The sequence below is a fragment of the Setaria viridis genome, chromosome 5 (assembly GCF_005286985.2).
Source record: "Setaria viridis chromosome 5, Setaria_viridis_v4.0, whole genome shotgun sequence".
NCBI lineage: Eukaryota > Viridiplantae > Streptophyta > Magnoliopsida > Poales > Poaceae > Setaria > Setaria viridis.
Genome location: NC_048267.2, coordinates 6,308,411 through 6,330,379, shown reverse-complemented (window position 1 = coordinate 6,330,379; position 21,969 = coordinate 6,308,411). Strand labels below are relative to the sequence as shown.

General features: G+C 44.1%; 4 protein-coding genes across 5 annotated transcripts; 3 read left to right on the top strand and 1 right to left on the bottom strand.

Moving 5' to 3' along the window:
• The first annotated feature begins 545 nt into the window (after positions 1-545).
• LOC117859348 (uncharacterized) lies at positions 546-4,730 on the top strand. Its single transcript, XM_034742593.2, has 9 exons — positions 546-891; positions 1,004-1,158; positions 1,269-1,409; positions 1,535-1,647; positions 1,916-2,008; positions 2,194-2,296; positions 2,377-2,451; positions 3,139-3,234; positions 4,434-4,730. Exons 2-9 carry the CDS (start codon positions 1,045-1,047, stop codon positions 4,491-4,493), a joined length of 795 nt encoding a protein of 264 aa, XP_034598484.1. The 5' UTR covers positions 546-891; positions 1,004-1,044; the 3' UTR covers positions 4,494-4,730.
• A 146-nt stretch (positions 4,731-4,876) lies between these two features.
• LOC117859341 (leucine--tRNA ligase, chloroplastic/mitochondrial) lies at positions 4,877-12,922 on the top strand. 2 transcript variants are annotated; one of them, XM_034742585.2, is made up of 20 exons: positions 4,877-5,362; positions 5,619-5,763; positions 5,865-5,921; positions 6,641-6,760; positions 6,961-7,065; positions 7,216-7,439; positions 7,537-7,603; positions 7,682-7,836; positions 8,297-8,558; positions 8,644-8,838; positions 9,453-9,532; positions 9,760-9,822; positions 9,910-9,991; positions 10,363-10,440; positions 10,519-10,620; positions 10,704-10,876; positions 10,954-11,131; positions 11,551-11,628; positions 11,886-12,017; positions 12,453-12,922. In XM_034742585.2, the coding sequence occupies exons 1-20, from the start codon at positions 5,025-5,027 to the stop codon at positions 12,684-12,686; spliced, it is 2,868 nt and encodes a 955-aa protein (XP_034598476.1). In that variant the 5' UTR covers positions 4,877-5,024; the 3' UTR covers positions 12,687-12,922. The 2 variants fall into 2 exon arrangements, with proteins under 2 accessions (XP_034598476.1, XP_034598477.1); XM_034742586.2 differs by lacking the exons at positions 4,877-5,362; positions 5,619-5,763; positions 5,865-5,921 and adding an exon at positions 6,120-6,264.
• Positions 12,791-15,725, top strand: LOC117859343 (alpha-1,3-arabinosyltransferase XAT3). Its single transcript, XM_034742588.2, has 4 exons — positions 12,791-12,928; positions 13,047-13,954; positions 14,033-14,107; positions 14,202-15,725. Exons 2-4 carry the CDS (start codon positions 13,825-13,827, stop codon positions 15,380-15,382), a joined length of 1,386 nt encoding a protein of 461 aa, XP_034598479.1. The 5' UTR covers positions 12,791-12,928; positions 13,047-13,824; the 3' UTR covers positions 15,383-15,725.
• Positions 15,726-16,311: 586 nt separating this feature from the next.
• On the bottom strand, positions 16,312-18,652 carry LOC117859344 (polyubiquitin). The gene is made up of 2 exons (XM_034742589.2): positions 18,495-18,652; positions 16,312-17,669 (listed from the first exon to the last, which is right to left on the bottom strand). Exon 2 carries the CDS (start codon positions 17,667-17,669, stop codon positions 16,524-16,526), a length of 1,146 nt encoding a protein of 381 aa, XP_034598480.1. The 5' UTR covers positions 18,495-18,652; the 3' UTR covers positions 16,312-16,523.
• Positions 18,653-21,969: the final 3,317 nt, after the last annotated feature.

The window sequence follows — 21,969 nt, the reverse complement described above, 5'->3', positions numbered from 1 at the left end:
AAGCTAAACAAATAGTTGTTGGGCTGTCTTTCGGAAAGATGGAAAGCTAGCTTCTGAGGAAATGAACTGAAACCTGGAAAGCTGGCTGAGAGAAGCTTTTCTTGGTTTTTGGTGTGCTGAGAAGATAAGAATGTATTACAAAAGCCAATAGCAAAAAGTCAGCAACCAAAAAGCTAGCTTCCAGCCAAAAGCCCAAAAGCAGAAGCTCGAACAAACATGACCTTAGCTATGTTTTCTCAGTGTACAATTCCAAAGGAGTTGAACACACATGGCAAAATTCATATAAGCATTCCTCAGATTGTTTCACATATTTCTATTATGTGGGAGCATCACGGCCCAACCTCGGTGGACCAGCAAAGATTGTGCCTTCGCACTGTTGTTTTCCCTTAATTCCTTGACATGTCATGTTGTTCTTGCTCTTCATCCTTCCATGTACGTAGTTGATAGTCCAAATCAAACAGGTAAAAGTTTGGGAGCTTGCAGCATGTCTATTGTTGTGTGATGGAGAGAGCTCCTGCATGAAAGCATAGGGCCGAAGGTGACTGGGAAGCTCCCTTGCAGCTTTGCAAGTCTACGGTTCGTCAAAAGTTCCGGACAACTCCAGAATGAAGGCAGCGGGACACTCAGATACAGACACATGCTTTTGATCTTTCCCAATTTGTTGGGAAATGGGCAGTCAAAACTAACCTGCACCAGAAACATTCTGATCAACTGTTTTCTTATCGTCAGAGAAGTCTGGAGATCAACAGAAAACTGGCCAAAGAACGAAGGCACCTCGAAATCAAGCCTGGCCATCTGAGATCTTTGACTGCACCATCAACATTTTTAACTAGCCGCGTAATTGAATCGACTTCCTTGCAGTTTCTCCGATTATCTGCTATAAATTGGCGGGTAGGCCTCTTCCATTTCTTCAGAATCTCCAGTCTCTCGAGCGTGTTACGCGCCTGATTTGAACCACTTGGCGCTACCTGACGGGCTAACACGCCTCCCTCCAACTTCCTAGCCGCCGCCGGCGATCAGTCTCCCAACCGCGTCCCCGGAGAAATGGCGACGGAGGCTGAGACTGCGCCGGCGAGGCCTGCGGACCCCACCAGGCTTGTCTACTTCGATGACATGTGGACCCTCCGCTCCGCCGCCACCGTTCTCGCCGTCCACCAGGTCTCTTCTTCCCCTCTCTTCTCCTCAGCAGTGCAGGGATATGAGGTAGCAGATGTAGGTTCGAAACCCTAGGCTGGGCCCTTGCTAAGCTATGCTCCGGGTGTACGCAGGAGGAGGGCGGCCGGGTAGCGGTGGTGCTGGACGCCACGGTCTTCCACCCGCAGGGCGGCGGCCAGCCGGCGGACACGGGCGCCATCTCCGCCGCCGGCGCCAGGTTCCTCGTCGAGGATGTGCGGGCCAAGGACGGAGTGGTGAGGACTCAGGACCCGAGCTTTTCGTTTTCTGGAAGAAGAGCTGCGAACTTGTTCAGGAGATTGTAGCAGCAATTCTGAACTTTTACATACTATTTCTCTTTCGTCTTGTTATTGCCATCCAGGTTTTCCACTATGGAAGATTTGAGAGTGCTGGAGAAGGATGCGGGCTTGGATTTAAAGAGGGGGAAAGCGTTAGCTTGGAAGTTGACGCCGAAAGGCGCAGCTTGAACTCAAGGTGATGCAACCTGAATATTTCTACAATTCTTGCTGGAGCATTTCCTCTGAAATAAGAGCATTTCTTTGTGTAGTCGAGTCTTTTCAATTCACTAATATGGCTATTGTGAACTCCTACATCTATGAAACTCAGAAGAGTTTTTTGTCTTTAAGAACATCGTTTTTTTCAGCGTATTTGGTCAATGTAATAAGCTCAGTTTATGTCTGCTCCTTATTATTTCTCATTGTAAGGCTTTACTTCTCATTATGCTATCCCTGTAATGCCGCAGGCTTCACTCTGCTGGGCATTTGTTGGACATCTGTGTGAGCAATGTAGGCCTCTCTCATCTGCAGCCTGGGAAAGGCTACCATTTTCCTGATGGGTATGGTTTAATTATTTTAATGCTTTTATTCTTTTGTTTTCTTCTTTGTATGACTAGCATTTGGGTCCAGCTCACCAGCTGTTACTAACTGCTGGCATGGCACTTCAGCTCATTTTAGCATTTATATTTTATTAGTTGGACTTCAGTTGTTGATCAGAGAACATTTTTGTCTCTCTTCTTTGTAGACCGTTCGTTGAGTATAAAGGAGTAATTCCGCAAGATCAAATACAGGATAAGAAAAATGAACTGGAAAGAGAAGCCAAAAAGCTAATTTCGGAAGGAGCCAAGGTATTCAAAGAATCTGAATATATTGAAGTGCATATCATCCATCCTGTCATCTTGACTTTGAATGTTCACCATTGATGCAGGTCTTAGCCTCTGTTTTTCCTTATGAGGAGGCAGCGAAATTATGTGGAGGTTCTCTGCCTAACTACATTTCAAAGGTTAGTCCTGCACACTTGGTTACATGTATTGTCTTTGCTTATACCAAATGTACACTCTACCAGCAGCATTGATAATATTATAATCCAGTTTACTTCCCCTCAAGAATTGCAGAAGCATTTCGTATCTCTTGATTTATTGACGACACTGCTGTGTGATACTCCCTCGAATTCACAATTCTTGTTTCAGAGTTGTGCACAAAGATTAAGAAAGTTGATCAAATGATTTTGTTACCCTTCATTTATGCCAAAATGTAAAGACACGCTCATTTTTTTGTGAGAGTGATATCATTTGTTTAGCAAGAGCAAGAAACAAAGAAAAGAGAAACCTAGAAGTTCTAGGATGACATGTATTTCGAAAAAAGTTGAAGGCTAAAAAAAGTTCTTTGAATCATGGAGCATAAGGGAAAAAACCAAAGAAAAAGCATGTGCGATTGCATCTAACAGATGTAGAAGTTTACAATTCTTTTGCGTGAGTGTGTCTTGACTTATCATCAAAGTCAAGCATCAATAGTTAAATTATAATCGTAAATTATAAACGTAAGGATCTTAGTAGTATTGTCTATTCTCCAAGTTTTACGCTGCCTTATTACATCAGCCGCATTTTCATGTTAGTGTCAATGAATCATGATGCCTTGCAGTTTTGTGTTTCTCATTAACATTGTCCGCTACCTTATGTTTTCATGGCAGGATAGCAATCCTCGCATTATTAAATTCGGCGAATATCCTGGTGGTCCTTGTGGTGGTACTCATGTTGCAGACATTTCAATCATCAACAGCCTAAAGGTAATTATCATTTTTTGATGCTATCCCAATGTTTCCCAGGCCTATCAAAATCCCGTACAGAATTAACCACAAGTCATAGAAACTGGGTGTAGGCGGAAGGATAGGTTCCACCACGAAATATGGAGTAGACTAGCTTTTGTGAATCCTAAAAATGATATTCGATGCAAATGATGATAGTTTTGAGTGGTGGACACTGGTATTGGACATTTCGGTGTATTTTGTTAGTTAATGTACATCGTTTCTTTCTAATACATTCCCGATCGCCGCCATGTCTGTTTATCTGTCTTGACCATTTCTGTTTAAACCAAATTAGGTAGTGAGTACCATCTTGTCAGAAACGTTTGCAGTACTAGTGTACTGTAATGGTTCCACTTGCTTATCCAAGGACGGATTATCAAGATGGCACTAGGTTTTTGTGGGGGATACTTGCATTCAGGGGCCAAAGTATGAGGAAACTACACGTGAAACACTTTTTTTCCTTGACCATGGGGAGTGACTCCCTAGCTGAAACAGGAAACTCGCTATTCGCTAAACTAGTTTCTCAGGGCGTGGGTGGCCATACTGTCAATTGGAGAAACCAGTACTTGGGAAACACATTTACTATGATGATGTTTGTGCCAGATATCTTTTTGGATTGCTTTGCATCTTTTTTCTATTTAGGAAAAAGTCCATTTTACTCCCCTCACCTATTTACTTTGTCCACTTAACCCCTAAACAAAATTGAGGCTCGCTTTACTCCCCCAAACTATTTCATTTGGTCCAATCTACCCCCTATTTATATTTCTCTTTTTTTTTTCTTCGTGTACAAGTTGAGTTTAAATTTTAGATTTTGTCAGTTGACTTATAACATGATACTCTACATTACAAAAATACATTAGCAATTTTTTATGATTACTTTTCTAGAGTTTTGTATATCTAAGATCAATTTCGTATTAAATATTCCTAACCTATGAAAATAACCTTGAAAAAATCTTAGTATAATTTTTTTAACATAAGACATCATGTTTTGTATCTGCTCGCAAAATTTGAACTCAAAATTCAAGTAATATATGAAGAAACAAAAAAAAGAAATATAATTAGGGGGTAGATTGGACCAAATGAAATAGTTCAGGGGAGTAAAATGAGCCTAAATTTATTAGGGAGTTAAGTGGACAAAGTGTATAGGTTGGGAGTCTGATCTCATTTCCTATCTTGATCAGGTAACGAACATAAGAGTCAAGAAAGGCCTCACTAAAGTCTCATACAGCATCAGCCCATGATCTTTTATTGCTGCATGGGCACAAGAAACTTATCCAAGAAATGAAGGGATTATTCAGGAATCAGAAAGCTGAATTTGCTTTCATGGCGTCACACTTTATGTACCTCAGCAGAGGATCCTGTATGACAGTATGACTGTACGAGTCGGAGCAGCAGAGATGCTCGTCTGCTCTTTCTCTGCTGTACCTGTAACCTGCACGTGTACGACATACATATGAAATTACAACAAATTTATCGCATTTACATATTCCACCATTTTTCTTTTCAAAATTGGGGTTTGATTTTGTTCTTCTAACCAATTAACAATGCAGTGGCTAGCACCAAAACACAACTGGAAAGAGAGATGCGATTTCAGCTAGATGCCCTGCTTATATTTCTTAATTTGTTTCCCCCCTCTTTCTTTCTTTTATTCCTAGTTTTATCCTGGACCAGCTGCAAATTCTAAAACCTTATCCCAAACCTCGGCTCGTATATTTGGCCACCACACTCCGCTCCCGCTCCAACCTTCCCCCTCTGCTCTGCTCTCCAATCCGATGATGGCCTTGGCGCTGCAATGGCAGCTCCAGCTCCCAGTCCCACTCCAGGCGCGGCCTCCCGCTCTCGGCGCGGACCACCGGCGGCAGCGGCGCCTCCTCGTCCCCGTCCGCCGCGTCCCGCCGCTCCGAGCTCGCTGCTGCGCGGGCGCCGCCGCTGCCGACGACGCGGGGACGGCGCAGGCGGCGGCGAGGAGGGCGTACCCGTACGACGAGATCGAACCGAGGTGGCAGCGCCACTGGGAGGTGCACCGCACGTTCCGCACCCCGGACATCGGCGAGGGGCTCGACACCTCCAAGCCCAAGTGCTACATCCTCGACATGTTCCCCTACCCCAGGTGAGGTGCCCTATCCATCTATCTGCACCCCGTGAGTCATTTGTGTGCTAAAATTCTTCGAGTTTATCACGACCTTGTTACCACTCTCTATTGTTAACTGTGCAATTGTGCTTTGCTTGAAGTTGATAGGAATATAGGATGCAATCGACATTTTGGATTATTGGCAAGTGTCAAGTAATCTGGAATCACATTGCTCGTGCTCGATGCTTATTGCCCGTCACTTACACGATTTTTTTTCTTTCAAAATGTTGTGCAGTGGAGCTGGGTTGCATGTTGGGCACCCCCTTGGTTACACGGCAACTGACATTCTGTCACGATTCAAGCGCATGAAAGGCTTCAATGTTTTGCATCCTATGGGATGGGACGCATTCGGCCTTCCTGCTGAGCAGTACGCTATCGAGGTAGTTTGGAACTTCAGTGGATGCCCTCGAGGCCTTGAATAGCTTTCATCTCTAAGAGTTATGGTGTGCTATAGTTATCTGACTTTGTACACCGCTTGCAGACAGGAACCCACCCTAAGATTACCACTGAAAGGAACATTGAGCGCTTCCGCACACAGGTAATATACTGCACATATATGCATGTTTGCTGTGCATTTTGCTTCTAGAGTTTAGTAGACACCATTGTTGTAAGTAAAGTAATAGCACTTAAGCTCCTTTATGAACTCCCAATTAGATATGAGTTACACTTGTCAAACATTGCATTTCTATCAGGTTTCAACCAAATTAAAAGAGACAGGGCTCTTGTCATTTGCTGCATTAGTCTGAGCTAAAAGGGTGCTTGATGCTTCATTCGCATTTGAAATATGGCAAATTTAAGGTGCTGTTAAGATCTTGGTAGTGTTCAGAGTTCTAGAGCAATGTAACCATGCATGCACTATGCAGGTGTCAAGATGTGAAAAGGTAACCTGTATACCTCTTTTACAGATAATATTTTTAGTGCTTGTTGTGTGCTTCATTGTATCATCTCCATCATATGTGTATTGCATATATGAGATCCTGAAAATTGTTAGTGCAGTATTGAGCAATATTTGACTCGCACTGTTGAGCAGTTCACTCATAATATGCTACCTACCTTTTTTTGGGACAAACGCAAGAAATTTCTGTGTCATTCTATTTAGAAGAAAACGTGCTAATCTGCCATTCCATTTCTAGTTGTCATGAACATGGATGAAATGTTGATATTTTAAATGTTGCTGTACCTACTGAAAGAGGAGGCATTCTTTGCTGTAGTTTGGCTACCAGTGGTTCATTAGGAAGATATTTTCTCATTTTGCAGCTTAAATCATTAGGTTTTTCATACGATTGGGATCGTGAAATCTCCACGACAGAGCCAACTTACTATAAATGGACACAGTGGATTTTCCTTCAACTGTTGAAAAGAGGACTGGCTTATCAGGTCAGAAATACTAGTTCCATCGTGCCTGTTGAATCTTAAGATACAAATATATTAATAGGTTGTTATAGTTCTTGTTTTGCACTTTTTTTATTCAAGTGATCAACAGCTTCGTTCATTTTTAGGATTCTGTTTTTATGTTCTTAGTGTTGCATTTGTGGTTTTCAATGATTTTTAGGCTGGCATTGATATCTTACAATCAGGCCGAGGTACCAGTCAATTGGTGCCCTGCTCTTGGAACTGTCCTGGCGAACGAAGAAGTCATAGACGGTCTGAGTGAACGTGGTGGTTATCCTGTTATAAGAAAGGTATGTGGTAGAATCTGAGGAATTGTTTTCTGCTATGAGTGTAGCTTTTCCTTTTAGAGCTATGTTCAGCCTCGTCAATGCATGGTTGTTAAGCAGCTATCTGCAGAAAAGGGCATATTACAACTATCCATTTTATCTTCTGTTGTATAGCCAATGCGCCAGTGGATGCTGAGGATAACATCTTATGCTGATCGACTTCTTGAAGATTTGAATGATCTTGATTGGCCCGAGAGCATAAAAGAAATGCAAAGAAATTGGATAGGGAGATCAAAAGGCGCTGAGCTTGAATTTTCTGCTGTTGACCAGGAAGGACATGACCTAGGTGCCAAGTTATTAGTTTACACAACAAGACCTGACACAATTTTTGGTGCAACGTGTGTACTCTGGCTTCTCTTTTTTCAAACTCTGTGCATATTACTACAATTTATTGACCCAGATGGGCACTATACAGCTGACCTTTTTCTACTGCAGATATCTTGTTGTGGCACCTGAGCATGTTTTGTTGTCATCTCTTACATCTGAGGAACAGCGAGAACACGTATGTACTTCTGCCCTTTACCAACTACAGTATCATCAAACTTTGAAGTAAATTGTGGATTAAGTGGGAAATTTTCAGGTCGAGAAATACAAAGAACTCGCAACAAGAAAGAGTGAACTAGAAAGAACAGATCTTCAGAAGGAAAAAACTGGTGTTTTCAGTGGTTCTTATGCTAAGAACCCAGCAACTGGGGAGATCATTCCAATATGGGTGGCAGATTATGTTTTAGGAAGGTTTGTCAATATATGTTTCTATCCTGATGCCATGCGCAATATCATTGCTATCTTCATCTTTCTTAAAAGAAAATATAACTCAAATGCTCGAAACTCTCGGCTGGTTTGGTGGAGAGCCAAGTGTTTTGACATCTACATTGCGAATATGTTGTGCTTCTTATTGTAATATTGAAGGCAACAGTCTTACTACACAATAAAATATGGTTAGCTAATTCTTTCCAATTTTGGTTGGTATTGTTGCCTTTTGCTTTCCATAAAATGTGTTTTTGTTATTCAGATACATGTAAGATATGGCTGATCACCAGGCAGAATATTTCTGCTATTCGTAAAATTGATCAATGAATCATGAGACATTATATGTGTAAATTTAAGAAATTGGGGGAAATATTTACACTTCTGTTATTTAAAAACAAGTTGTTTGTGACTGTGTGCTCTCTAACCTTTAACTTCCTCTTTGCAGCTATGGCACTGGGGCTATCATGGCAGTTCCTGCACATGACTCCCGTGACCATGAATTTGCCGTGCAATATGAACTTCCAATCATTAAGGTTGTAAGTCCACCCAATGGCAGTTGTGATCCAGCTGAGGCATATGCAGATGATGGTATCATGATAAACTCATGCAATTCTTCATCTGGATTGGATATTAACGGAATGCTTTCCAAAGATGCTGCTCAGAAAGTTATCGAGTGGCTAGAGAGTAATGGCTATGGAAAGAAAAAGGTGCTTTCATCCTACTTCATCATGTAATGATGTTCTGCACACTATTTCTTTCATGAGAGTTTAATTGAGCTGAACCAATGGCCAGGTAAACTACAAGCTACGAGATTGGCTTTTTGCCAGACAACGCTATTGGGGTGAACCTTTCCCTGTTGTCTACCGTGATGATACCAATGAGATGGTGCCTCTTTCAGAAAATGAGCTGCCTCTAACTCTTCCTGAATTGGATGACTTTACTCCCACTGGTACTGGGGAGCCACCTTTGACCAAAGCAACGGATTGGGTATGAGTTAAGCTGTTTTAACTGAGAAATTATTGTTTCTTTGTACAGTACTAATAGATCAGTAGAAATATAAAATAATTATTAAGGAAAAAGAGGGTGAACCAAATGAGAGTCAAATAGGAAGGGGAGAACAGAACCATGTTTGTCTGAGAAGCGTGGAAAAAAGAGCCAACTGTTGTTTGAGTTAGATAGGAGCCCCCATAAATTGTATATATTTGTACAAGGATTAGGAAATTGAAATTTGCAAAGGCACATTTTTAATTTTTTATATTCTGTGATTCCCAGAATTGCATTCGGAGATGTATGAACTGCACACAGCAGACATGTAAAAGAGCCAAGTTTGCAAAACTTGCTATTTCATCTCTGTGTTTTGGGCCGCCCTGCATCATTCATGACTGTGTCTTCTAGTTAGCAAGCTAGAAAGAATTTTTGGTTGACATAACATTAATAGATTGAAAATACAAAAATCATATGCCTACCGGTGTCATTAAATCTAATTAAGCTACTGCTTGATAGTAAAAGTTTGCTTCTTTCTCTGTTGGCAAAATTATGTTTAAGTTTCACTCTTGCCTATGCCGAGCACATCTTTTTACCTATTTTTACTGTATTTTCAGGTTAAAACCATTGATCCGTTATCCAAGAAGCCTTCAAAAAGAGAAACAAGCACCATGCCACAATGGGCTGGATCCTGCTGGTAACTTTTGTCATAATTTAATGGTTTTAACTAGCTTGTGGGCATTTGTAGAAGTTTTGTTTCACAATAGGAACCTTGTGATGTTCCTACTGACTCATGGAAGAATGTCTAGTTGATAACATCATCCTCTCATTTGAAAACTGCCTATGTCCCTAATTGTTTCCTTTCTGGTTTGCGAGTCCCATGTAAATCCTTAGATCCTTTATGGTGTTAAATGACCATTTCAGGTACTATTTGAGATTCATGGATCCAAAAAATTCTAGTATTTTGGTTGACAAGGCTAAAGAAAGGTGCATCCTTCTTTTTGCATGTGATATCTAGTAAGGCTTGTGTTGTGTGGTGCAATTAACCTATTTTCTGTTTTTGATATCGTACAGATATTGGGGTCCAGTTGACGTCTATGTTGGTGGTGCTGAACATTCTGTATTGCACTTGCTTTATGCGAGATTTTGGCACAAGGTTCTATTTTTTGTTCAAATGTGAACTTCCATTTTTTGTTCAAATGTGAACTTCCAATCCTTCTACCATCTAAAGCCATAAATCCTTTACCTGTCATGTGCAAATCTAATAATCTATGCAAACAGGTTACTTTGTTGATAGTGTTACGAAAACTAGAAGTGATTTTTTATGCATGAAGTCCTGAAAACAATCTTCGAAGCGTGAACTATTTCTATAAGTTGTGCAATGCAAAGCAGAAATTTGGCTCTGTTAGCCAAATTTTTCTGCTCTTATGAAATCTGGGGACCAGCGGTTACTAGCTGGTTTTTTATTATTCTGCCATGCATTTATTGTTCAGCCTTCCTTTATTCTAACTAAATGGTGTCTTGTAGGTTCTGTATGATATGGGTGTAGTCTCCACCAAAGAGCCCTTCAAGTGCCTGATAAATCAAGGATTAATACTAGGAGAAGTAGGTGACACTAATTTCTGTCAGAATTTCCACATGTATGTCAGTGCTTTTTATTATTCCTAATAAATGCTGTCACAGGTTGAGTATACTGCATATAGAGACAATGAAGGAAGATTGGTTTCTGCAGACTCAGACTCAAGTTTGATTGACTGCTACCAAGAAAAAGTACCTGCAGATAAGGTCTGTTCTGGTACTTGCATTCATTATTCAATTGATGTGATAAAAGTTTGGAGTTTGATTTTTGGCTGCTTCATTTTTGCAAGGTTACAAAAGTTGGAGATCATTATGTGCTGAAGGACGATACAAACATTCGTCTAAATGCTCGTGCCTACAAAATGAGTAAAAGCCGAGGGAATGTCATTAACCCGGATGATGTGGTTTTAGAATATGGTGCTGATTCTCTTCGCTTATACGAAATGTTCATGGGGCCGTTGAGGTTTGTATTTTTTTTCTTTCTTGAAGATGAAGTTGCGACTATTTATAGAAAGCTGACTGGGATATTTTGTACTACAGAGATTCAAAAACATGGAGCACTGGAGGTATTGAAGGTGTGCATCGGTTTCTTGGAAGGACTTGGAGACTCGTAGTTGGTCCACCATTGCCTGATGGATCATATAAGGATGGAACGGTGACTTATGAAAATGAACCGACCTTGGATCAGCTTCGAGTTCTTCACAAATGTATTGCAAGGGTAGGTCACAGTTGCCATCCTGTTCTATTAACATTCTTCTCACCTACAAATGAGAGAATCAGACCGATTTTATAACATTAGGGTTGTTTTGTGGGACTAAGGATATGCACTAATTCATCCCACAACACATGCAACCTGCTATTTTAATTATTTTGTAGTTATTAGATCCCAATTTGGGAGGTGGGCTAGTTCTATACTTCTTTCTCTAGTGCCACGTGAAAAGCTATGCCCGTGCACAGGTGGGATTGACACAAATATTTTTCTCTGTTGTTACATATAGTTGTGCGCTCCTATTTCAAGGTTTTAATCAAATCATCAGTGTGGTCGTACTGCAGAACATGATTGGTCGGTGATCATTTTCAATCTGTGCTGTTGTGATCGACTAATTGTGGCAGAACATGTATTATTTTGATTTGTAGGTCACAGAGGAAATTCATGAAACAAGATTTAACACTGCTATTTCCGCAATGATGGAGTTTGTGAATGCTGCATACAAGGTGAATCCCAACTTCCCAAAATTTGGCAAGCAATGAGAATATATCTGGATTTGACCAAGTGAAAGTAGAATTAATTTGCCTGTCATCAAGTAGTTCCATTATGTTATCTATGTATTGTTTTTTACCAGCGATGGAAATTACTGGTAAAAAAAATTGGCTCTATTAGATCATGCAATGTCCAGAACGGCATGCGGGGGCATAAAATTGTATATTCCATGATTTACAGAACTTCTTGTGACTCTTATTTTCTCCTACAGTGGGAAACCCAACCAAAGTCTGTTATTGAATCCTTTGTTCTGCTGCTTTCACCCTTCGCACCACACTTGGCTGAGGAGCTTTGGTTTCGCCTTGGGCATCCACAATCATTGGCATATGAACAGTTTCCAGAGGTAACATTTAATCTATCCTGCTTCAGGGCATCATCCCTTTTTGTTGGGTGACTTACATTGCTGATTCATTTGAAGATGAAGATTTAGTCAGAAAGGGTGGACATGTATAGTTGCTAGTGCTAACTACTAAAATATCCTAATATTGGTAGGCATAAAAAACACTGCAGACTGCAGTATTTTTTAGCTCTGTATATAAGTGATAATTATATTGGTAAATCTCCCCTTCATGTTCAAGAAAATGGGTGAATCGTATATACCTACAAGACATGTAAAGGATTAGCTATCGGTTACTACTGAGATGCCTTACTTCAGGAGTGCTCTTCATAGCGGCGCATTCTAATTGTATTACAAGTATCATATATGTTCTCTTCAGTGTAGAGTCATTTGTTTGTGGCATATCGGAAAAGATTACTAAACCATTTCTTTTTTGCCCAGGCAAAAAGTGAGTACTTGGAGGAATCAAAGCTTGTACTCCCTGTACAAATCAATGGAAAGACCAGGGGTACAATTCTTATTGACAAATCATGCTCTGAGGATGATGCGTTCCAAATAGCAGCCTCAGATGAGAAACTCTCCAAATACCTTGCTGGAAAGGGCATCAGGAAGAGAATTTATGTGCCTGGAAGGATCTTGAATGTCATCCTAGATCAACAAAAGGCAAAGGCTTGATAATTGCTCTTGCTTTCCGTTTGATTTTGCCAAGGGTCCTTGAGGAGTAGTCGATAGAGATTATTGAGACTGAGATGTTACATATCTGTAAATTTTGATTCTTTGCAACACTTGCAGTATTGCTATACACCTTTTATGTAACTGTAGTTTATTTACAAATTACAAGGAACCTTTTTCCGCCTCTTGGAATACAATTTCCATTGAAGATGAGAAGAAGCTTTGTTAGTACAGCAAAATTCAAGGTTGCTCTTGTCGGGAAAAACCTCAAAATTATAATTGCACTAACAGTCTAATACAATTGTTTTCCATTTTCGTTACAGTTTCTGAGATTTAGTTGTTCGGTTTCATATGTTGCTTCAGATGTTGGCAAGGAGGATTTGACTATGAGTAGATTCCTCCATGTAGTCTTTCACTAGCAAAGGGTTCGCCCACCTAACTGGAACAGTACTCTCTTCAGTCTAACACCTATCAACTACTGATGGTTACGTTTTTATCATGTTCTGGTTCTTGTGTCCATCGCCCTGCGGCAACTAATTCGAACAGGTACTTATTCAGATCTTGTTACTTTGTTCTGATTTGTTTGTGCTTCATAATCTGTTCCCTGTACTCATTTTATTTACTCATGCAGCAGTCTTATAAGTTCTAGAAAACACTCTGTAATTTCAGCAGTCCAATTTGATTTTTTTTAAAAGAAATATTTGGATACACTTTGATAGGTAAGCAGACTGGATCTTTTCTGCTTTTTGGAGTGAGCATTCTGCTAACTTTGCATTCTACTGTAACGAACATAAGGACTTTCAACAGCAATGCACAATAACCACATTCCTACCAAACCAGAAAGGTGAGTGAGACACATGGTTTGCTACTTTTGTTTCTTTTCCCCCATCGAGTTTGCTCATCTAACTTTGCATGATATTCGCAACCAGGAACGGTGCTGCTTATTTTGTTGTTGGCTCCTCGAGATAGTCCTCAACAAACACTACTTGTTTTAATCCAGACGTTTGAACTACCATAGGAACAGTAAAAGTTCTTTAGGTCAGTTAGAGAAGAATATAAGCCTAGTGACAACCCAAAGACTCCCCTTACTATTTTCTGCATCAGTTTGCAGTCCTGTAGATGAAGATTTAGGCATTGCAAGATGGCCTGTGAGAAGAAGAGTGTAAGCAATTTTACTGTCAGGGTTGGATTAGTGCTGTTTGCAGGATGCATTCTTGCGCTGATTTCATTGGGGACAATGTTCCGGCATAATGCAGTTCCTCTGCAAACATGTAAGTTACTGCAGTAAGCCAGTAACACATCTTATCTCTCCCAGTGATTTACTTTCTCTCTTACATTTGTGTTTGCAGTGAGCTTGTTGTTTTCAGTAGGTTCAGCTTCTTCGGTAATGTGGGGAGAGGAAAGGATCGGCTCTCATCATTCAGGTATGTCGAGCATGTCAGACTCAGACGCAATTCAGAGAAAAATTCTTTGAAGAAGCTTGAACAATGCATGTCAGAAGATTCAGGTATTGTGCAGGCAGAAACGAAGGGCCCGTGCTGTGCGATTTCTCGAGCTCGAGATCAGACGTGTGCGAGCTGAAAGGCGACGTCCGCGTCCTCCCCAACGCCACCATCGTCCACCACCATCCCTTGGCGAGGCGTCGGTCATGGAGGATGAAGCCGCACGCCAGGAAGAACGACCGCCATGCGCTCGCCCGCGTCACCGAGGTGACGGTAGCATCGTCGCACGCCGCCGACCACCCCGCTCCCCGGTGCACGACCAACCACACCGCCCCGGCCGTCGTCTTCTCGGCCGGCGGCTACGCGGGGAACATGTTCCACGACCTGACCGACGTGCTCGTCCCGCTGTTCATCACCACGCGGCGGTTCGGCGGCGACGTGCACCTCCTCGTCAGCGACGCCCAGCCGTGGTGGCTCGACAGGTTCCGGCCGCTGCTCCGCAGGCTCTCCTTCCACGACGTCGTCGACATGGGCAGAGGCGCCGGCGCCGGCGGCAGGGGCGTGCTCTGCTACCCCCACGTGGTCCTCGGCCTCGAGTTCCACAAGGAGATGAGCGTGGACGCCGCGAGGACCGCCGGCGGGTACTCCATGGCCGACTTCGCCCGCCTCGCCCGGCGATCCTACGGCCTCGCTCGGGACACGGCCATCCGGCTCCGCGGCCGCGGCGATGGCGGCCGCCGCCCCAGGTTGCTCCTCATCTCCCGAAAGTCGACGAGGGCGTTCACCAACGCCGGCGCCATCGCGCGCGCCGCCACCGCGCTGGGGTACGAGGTGGTGGTCAGCGAGCCTTCGCGGCAGCACGCGGCCGCCCTGGCCTCGTTCGCGCGGTTGGTGAACTCGTGCGACGTGCTGGTGGGCGTGCACGGCGCCGGGCTGGCGAACCTGGTGTTCCTGCCGGCGGGCGCCGTGGTGGTGCAGGTGGTGCCGCTGGGCGGGCTGGACGCCATGGCCGCCGAGGACTTCGGGGCGCCCGCGCGCGACGCGGGACTCCGGTACGTGCACTACGCCATCGCCGTGGCGGAGAGCACGCTGGCGGGGAGGTACCCGCGCGACCACCGCGTGCTGAGGGACCCCGCGGCGGTGAGGCGGGACGGGTGGGCGGCGCTCCGGGAGGCCTACCTCGTCGGCCAGAACGTCACGCTCGACGTCCACCGGTTCGAAGGAGCCTTGCGACGCGCGATGGAGCTGCTCCGATAGACACGGACGTCGTAGGCAGAACAGCACCTCATGGTCATGGACGAGGACCGCGCGCTGGGCTGGCACGAGGTCAAGAACGACGACACCGTCGAGATCTTCAACGGCACCGACACCGGCGGTGTTTTCTATCCTTCTGTTCCGTTTCTGCTACTCTTCGCTCTTCGGCGCATAGCTGACAGTGATGGGACGACGATATAGTAGTAACGTAGTATGTTGCCTCTAAGAATGTAATGCCCTGCCATTGGTTGAAACGAAAACTTAAGTTTCGCAACTGACTTCGCTAACAGAGAATCGAAATGTGCGAGCAAGGGAATTCAGATTTTGTCAACAGATTCACTAGCCATCTTCTGACATTGTTGGAGCCTTTGTCAGCCCCTGCGTATTGCAATTTGCAAACAATGTCGGCTACAGAAATTGGAGCACCTAGCATTTAGACCGATCCAGAATCTAGACATCTCCATCCAAATAATGAGAAAGAATGTGATATTTTTTGTAACTACGTATTCATGCGTAATGAAATTTGATCTTGTTATGTTAAAAGTTTTCTGAATTGATCTCTAATAAATTTATACAGCCATATGGCATAGGCCATCGAATTGCTTCTTCAGCTGAACAAAGGTTGCAGTGACACTTGATAAGCTATAGCATGTACTCAGAAAAAAAAACTGGGAAATGGAATTTAAAATACTTCAAATACACTGATCTGAAATGTATCGATCTAAACCCAGAGCACGCAGCATATATAATCCACTAAGAAATTCAACAAGATTTAACTGAGTCAGTAAGCAGCAGGATGGCAAAGCCTACCATCCTCAGGCTTAAATCTAGCTCTCCTCAGGCTTGAATCTAGCTTCACAACAAGCCATGCACAGATTTGAGCTTCACAAACATGCACATAACGACATATCCAGAAACCATTAACAAACAGATTGCCAAACAAATTCAGGGTTCACTTATTTCATCACAGTTCAACCAAGATGCTGCACAGCAGCAAATGTTCACAAACACAACCGGAGGACATAGGACTTGCACCAGTAGAAGACCAGGACACAGAACACAGCACGACACAGACAATCTCCATTGGAGAGACAACCAAACTTGTGAACCCATGGACGACAGCAGCACAATGAGCCCTGTGAAGTTACTGGCCACCCCGGAGGCGAAGCACCAGGTGGAGGGTGGACTCCTTCTGGATGTTGTAGTCAGCAAGGGTGCGGCCATCCTCCAGCTGCTTGCCGGCAAAGATCAGACGCTGCTGGTCCGGGGGGATGCCCTCCTTGTCCTGAATCTTGGCCTTCACGTTGTCAATCGTGTCTGAGGACTCGACCTCAAGAGTGATGGTCTTGCCAGTGAGGGTCTTGACGAAGATCTGCATTCCACCCCTGAGCCTGAGCACGAGGTGGAGGGTGGACTCCTTCTGGATGTTGTAGTCAGCGAGGGTGCGGCCATCCTCGAGCTGCTTGCCAGCAAAGATGAGACGCTGCTGGTCCGGGGGGATGCCCTCCTTGTCCTGGATCTTGGCCTTCACGTTGTCGATCGTGTCTGAGGACTCGACCTCAAGCGTGATGGTCTTGCCAGTGAGGGTCTTGACGAAAATCTGCATTCCACCCCTGAGCCTGAGCACGAGGTGGAGGGTGGACTCCTTCTGGATGTTGTAGTCAGCGAGGGTGCGGCCATCCTCGAGCTGCTTGCCGGCAAAGATGAGACGCTGCTGGTCCGGGGGGATGCCCTCCTTGTCCTGGATCTTGGCCTTCACGTTGTCGATCGTGTCTGAGGACTCGACCTCAAGAGTGATGGTCTTGCCAGTGAGGGTCTTGACGAAGATCTGCATTCCACCCCTGAGCCTGAGCACGAGGTGGAGGGTGGACTCCTTCTGGATGTTGTAATCAGCGAGGGTGCGGCCATCCTCGAGCTGCTTGCCAGCAAAGATGAGACGCTGCTGGTCCGGGGGGATGCCCTCCTTGTCCTGGATCTTGGCCTTCACGTTGTCGATCGTGTCTGAGGACTCGACCTCAAGCGTGATGGTCTTGCCAGTGAGGGTCTTGACGAAGATCTGCATGCCTCCCCTGAGCCTGAGCACCAAGTGGAGGGTCGACTCCTTCTGGATGTTGTAGTCCGCAAGAGTGCGGCCATCCTCAAGCTGCTTTCCAGCAAAGATGAGCCTCTGCTGGTCCGGGGGAATGCCTTCCTTGTCCTGGATCTTAGCCTTGACGTTGTCAATGGTGTCCGAGGACTCGACCTCGAGGGTGATGGTCTTGCCGGTGAGGGTCTTGACAAAGATCTGCATCTGCAATCGTTAAGGAACAGAAGCTGAGTAAGCCACCATAAACAGTACAGCAAAGAACAAACAATTCTGAACAGAAAAGTATTACTAAACATCTCATTCCGTTAATATAAGCAGTTTCACACTCATGTCGAACAAAATATACAACCACATGTCAACATGCTGTTGAGTAGCAATAGAACAGGGTAACATTCAATATTACAATTGCACTGAAAATTTGCTAACAAATGATATGGCTTAGTTGAAATTTTGAATACTGACAATTAAGAACAAAGACATGATATGGAAATTTGATACAAAAATCAGGCTAGCATCAGTGGTACAGTATAATTTACCATAGTTACATATTGAGAACCAATTAAGGAATCTTGCAGCGGTATATATGTGAGCCGTGAGCCATGACATAGATCAACAATGAATTAATTAATTAATTTCTCGCCGATTCCTGTTTCTCGTCAACCATATGATCAATAGACACCAATCTATCTAGATCTAGATAGTTATAAAGAAAACCACTACCTAGATGATAACCAAAAATGTAACCAGAAACACATGCACAATCGAGCCGTAAACAGGAGCTTGTTAACAGCAATCCAACCCTAGAGCGGCAACCATATAGAGCTTGAACTCGGCGCGCAGAATAGATTTACACCAAATACTTCAATAACAACCCGCACATCTGCATCTCTACCCGCGAATCGACTACTGATTGCAGAAGCAGGGACACGTATCGCCTAACAACCTAACCCTATGCAACAGATCAACGACGAACACGAACAGGGAAATCATACGAGACATATCTGAGGAAGGGATCGAGAATCCGCATACCTTGAGAGGATCGGGGGAGGCTCCTTGGCTTCGCTTCGATCGCTAGAGCCTAGAGGATTTCGTCGAGAGATTGGGGACTGGATGGATGAGGAAGCGAGGGGGGGAGGGTGCATTTATACACGGGGGAGGGGGCGGAGAGTCGGATACGGGAACGGGAAGAAGAGTCCCGTGAAGCTACGGCACCGAAGGGTGTGGGGCCCACCGGGGAGAGGCAGTTGCGTCGCGGCATCGGGGAGCCCGTCCCCACCTCGAAATTTCCTCCGGAAAAACCAGGGGCCGCCGCGAAGATATCGAGGAGCATGACGCCGTTTGCTGCCACGGTCGGTACCCGTTAAAAGAGACGGGCGCCGCTACGTGATTCTTCAACTTTCTTTTTCTGAGGGTGAGAGGTGATGCTTAATTTCGACCGCGCATGGCTTAGTGCTGTTTGGAAACGTAGGATTATCAAAATATATAGAAATAGTAGAAACACAGAAATGAAAGTACGTGAAATTTGCAGTCTTAAAATTTTGGAAATTGTTACTTTTGGTAACAATAGGAATTGGAAGAGAGATAAACGGGAAGAAAAGTGTTTATAAGGTCTAACCTCGTGTTAATTTTCCTCTAAAATTTTATATAAATCCATATCCATGTATCTCATGAAAATTCTACGAAATTGCGTAGGGTGCAAATCCTTTATTCCAAAGGGGCATATAGGAATTTTTCATGTACGATTATAATCCTTCAAAAAAAATTTGGTTTTCCTTTGTTTCAAGATATCTTTTTTTTTCTTCAAAAAAATGATCTACGATCAAGACATCAATCGCAGCGTGATACGGTGGCTTTAGCAAACACGAGGACCTAAGGCAATAATTTTCTCCTCTTAGGATCCTTTGGGTTAACTCTTCAACTTCTTCACCAAGCTTCTTCGGTGGTCAGCTGAGAAAAATCTGTTCCAAACCAGACCAATGACTTGTCATCTACCCTTCATCGTATGAATATGTGTTTATACTTGGAAAAAACCCATTTTACTCCCCACACCTATCTGTTTTGTCCACTTAACACCCTGAACAAAGTTTTGGCTCATTTTACTTCCCTATTTCTTTGATTCAATGTACCCCTTAATTAGATTTTTTTTCGTGTATGAATTGAATTTTTTAAAAGAAGGAAGTCATCACCCCCACCCACCTCCAAATCTTGAGCAAAATCGATTCCTTCTTCAACCACAGCTCTCCGATTCCGGCCACGAAGATTCACCCAAAAACCACACCGTCTAGTACAGCATTGCTCGCTTCCTCGGCCGGCTCCCCCCAGCAGCCCCCCTTTCTCTTTCTCCTTGACGCCCACCATCCATTGCGGGGTTGCTAGGGATTCCTCCATGGCTGCAGCTATATGGTGGATGCGGCTTGCTATTGGGGGCGGATCTTGTGCTGAATCGTTGCAGGGACATGAGGATGGTCGCGAATCAAGCTCCGATTCGACCTGCAGGGAGTAGAGCGAGCATTGGTGTTGACGAATTCTAGGGAGAGGGTGGCGACACGTGAGGTATGGGGGGAGTGAGGTCGCGTGGGGAGATTAGGAGGATGTGGAGATAAGGCTGCTGGGTATCGATTCGTCTTGTGGAAGGGTGAGGGGTATTTTGGTCAGCGCGTATGTAAATACTAGGGGTGAAAAGTCTAAACGTAGTTATATTTGGGATAAATTTTGAATGCTTAGCTATATTCTGGACGGAGGGAGTACGTGGTATCAACGTCAAAGATGGAATGCTCTAAAAAAGCAAGAAAACTGTCAAAGAAGGAAAGAAAATAGCAGGATTTTCTGCCAAGGAGAGGGAAAAAAACCAAATGAAACATCGCAAGATAGCTGAAGCTAAGGAGCCCAAAACCCACCAAGCTTTTGATCCAGCGGTCCAGCCCAAGAAACCAAGCTTGTGTCGTCATGAGTCCAGTGGCCCATAACGTGCTTGGAATTCTGGGCCTAATGCCGTAATAGGCCATGTCTGGCTTGTCTGGCAGGCGCACACGCAATCCAGCTAATAATTGGGCTTGTCCATCCAGTGGAGACGTGCGACAACAAACAATGGCAGAAACCAGCCCAACGGCCCAACCCATCTTAGGCTGCTACCCTACACTACACTTCCATTATCTCCTGATGGGGAAAGCCTTTTGTCGTGAGAGCGTAAAAGAATCTCCGAGACGTAACGGGAAAGGAGAGGGCAACAAAAAGTTTAGCAAGGCGGGGACCTGGCCTCCCGTCCTCCTCCTCGTCGTGTGACCTCGTGACTAAATATGAGGCCGTCTCCGTTTCCTCGTCGTGCTACCTGACCCCTTCCGTCCGAGGGGTCGCCGTCATTTTCCATTCCAATACCGAACGGAACCGCATATTTCCACAGATGATAATACGGAGCCATACATGTAGTCATAGTAGTACGTGGGATGGGTGGGCCCACGTGGTCGGCGTCACAGGCGGCACGCCAGAGGTGCTCCGAAGGCGACGGGATCGTCAGGGTCTAGTAAGATGGCCGCGCAAATAGCGCGGTACATTTGGACTTTTTTTTTCCTTGAAATGAATGTGTTCAAATAATTTTCTTTTGTTGTTGTATTGTCCTTATTTTGTCTAAATCACCTAGACCAAGGTATCATATTCTTTTATCAACATATTTTAAAAGTATAATAATGTAAATGTGTGATTTATTTGGAAAATCATGCATATATAGTGTAACGATGGAAATTGTTAGAATACGGGTGAGACGTCTAATGCCGCCATCGTCTCTGCATTATTCGTAAACCAGCTTCCGTGGTTGGGCATCTTCAGGGTCTTTTTGTTGCATGGTGTAGTAGGCTAGTAGCCGTCGCCTCTGGTGCAGGAATGCCACTGTACTGTCACGTCCGCACAGTAATGGATCGGTGAGAGCAAGTTTTAGTTATGCGAGGTCAGCCGGCGAAAAAAAGATCCACGTCACAGCAGAACAGGAGAGAGAGTGCAGAGCGGGCGGCTGGTGAAGCGCCGGCTGAGACAAAAAAAACCATGAAAAAAGCTGCCATCAACGAATAGGCATCAACGAATAGGGTCCATCTTCAATTCAAACAATCTAATAGCTCACCTATTATATGAACCAACTATATTATTACCTTCATATGGCATGGCAACTTGTTTGATTCTTTAGTTCGGACTAAAGTTTCTGTCACATCAAATGTTTAGATACTAATTAAAAATATTAAATATAAATTAATTATAAAATCAATTGCCTAGATGGAAGCTAATTTGTGAGATGAATCTATTACCTCTAACTGCCGGCTAAAATCATTAGCCATGCTCTGACAGCAAAAGATGACCGGCTGAGCCATAACCTGGCCGTTTGAAATCGACGTGACATGTGAGAAACGCTGCTGGGAATCTGGGATGGCTGCTTTGTTCGTTTCCTTCTCCCTTCCTACAGGCAGGCAGCAAGCAGTTCGGCACACGGCAGGCATCTCGACGCCAATCGATCGCCATC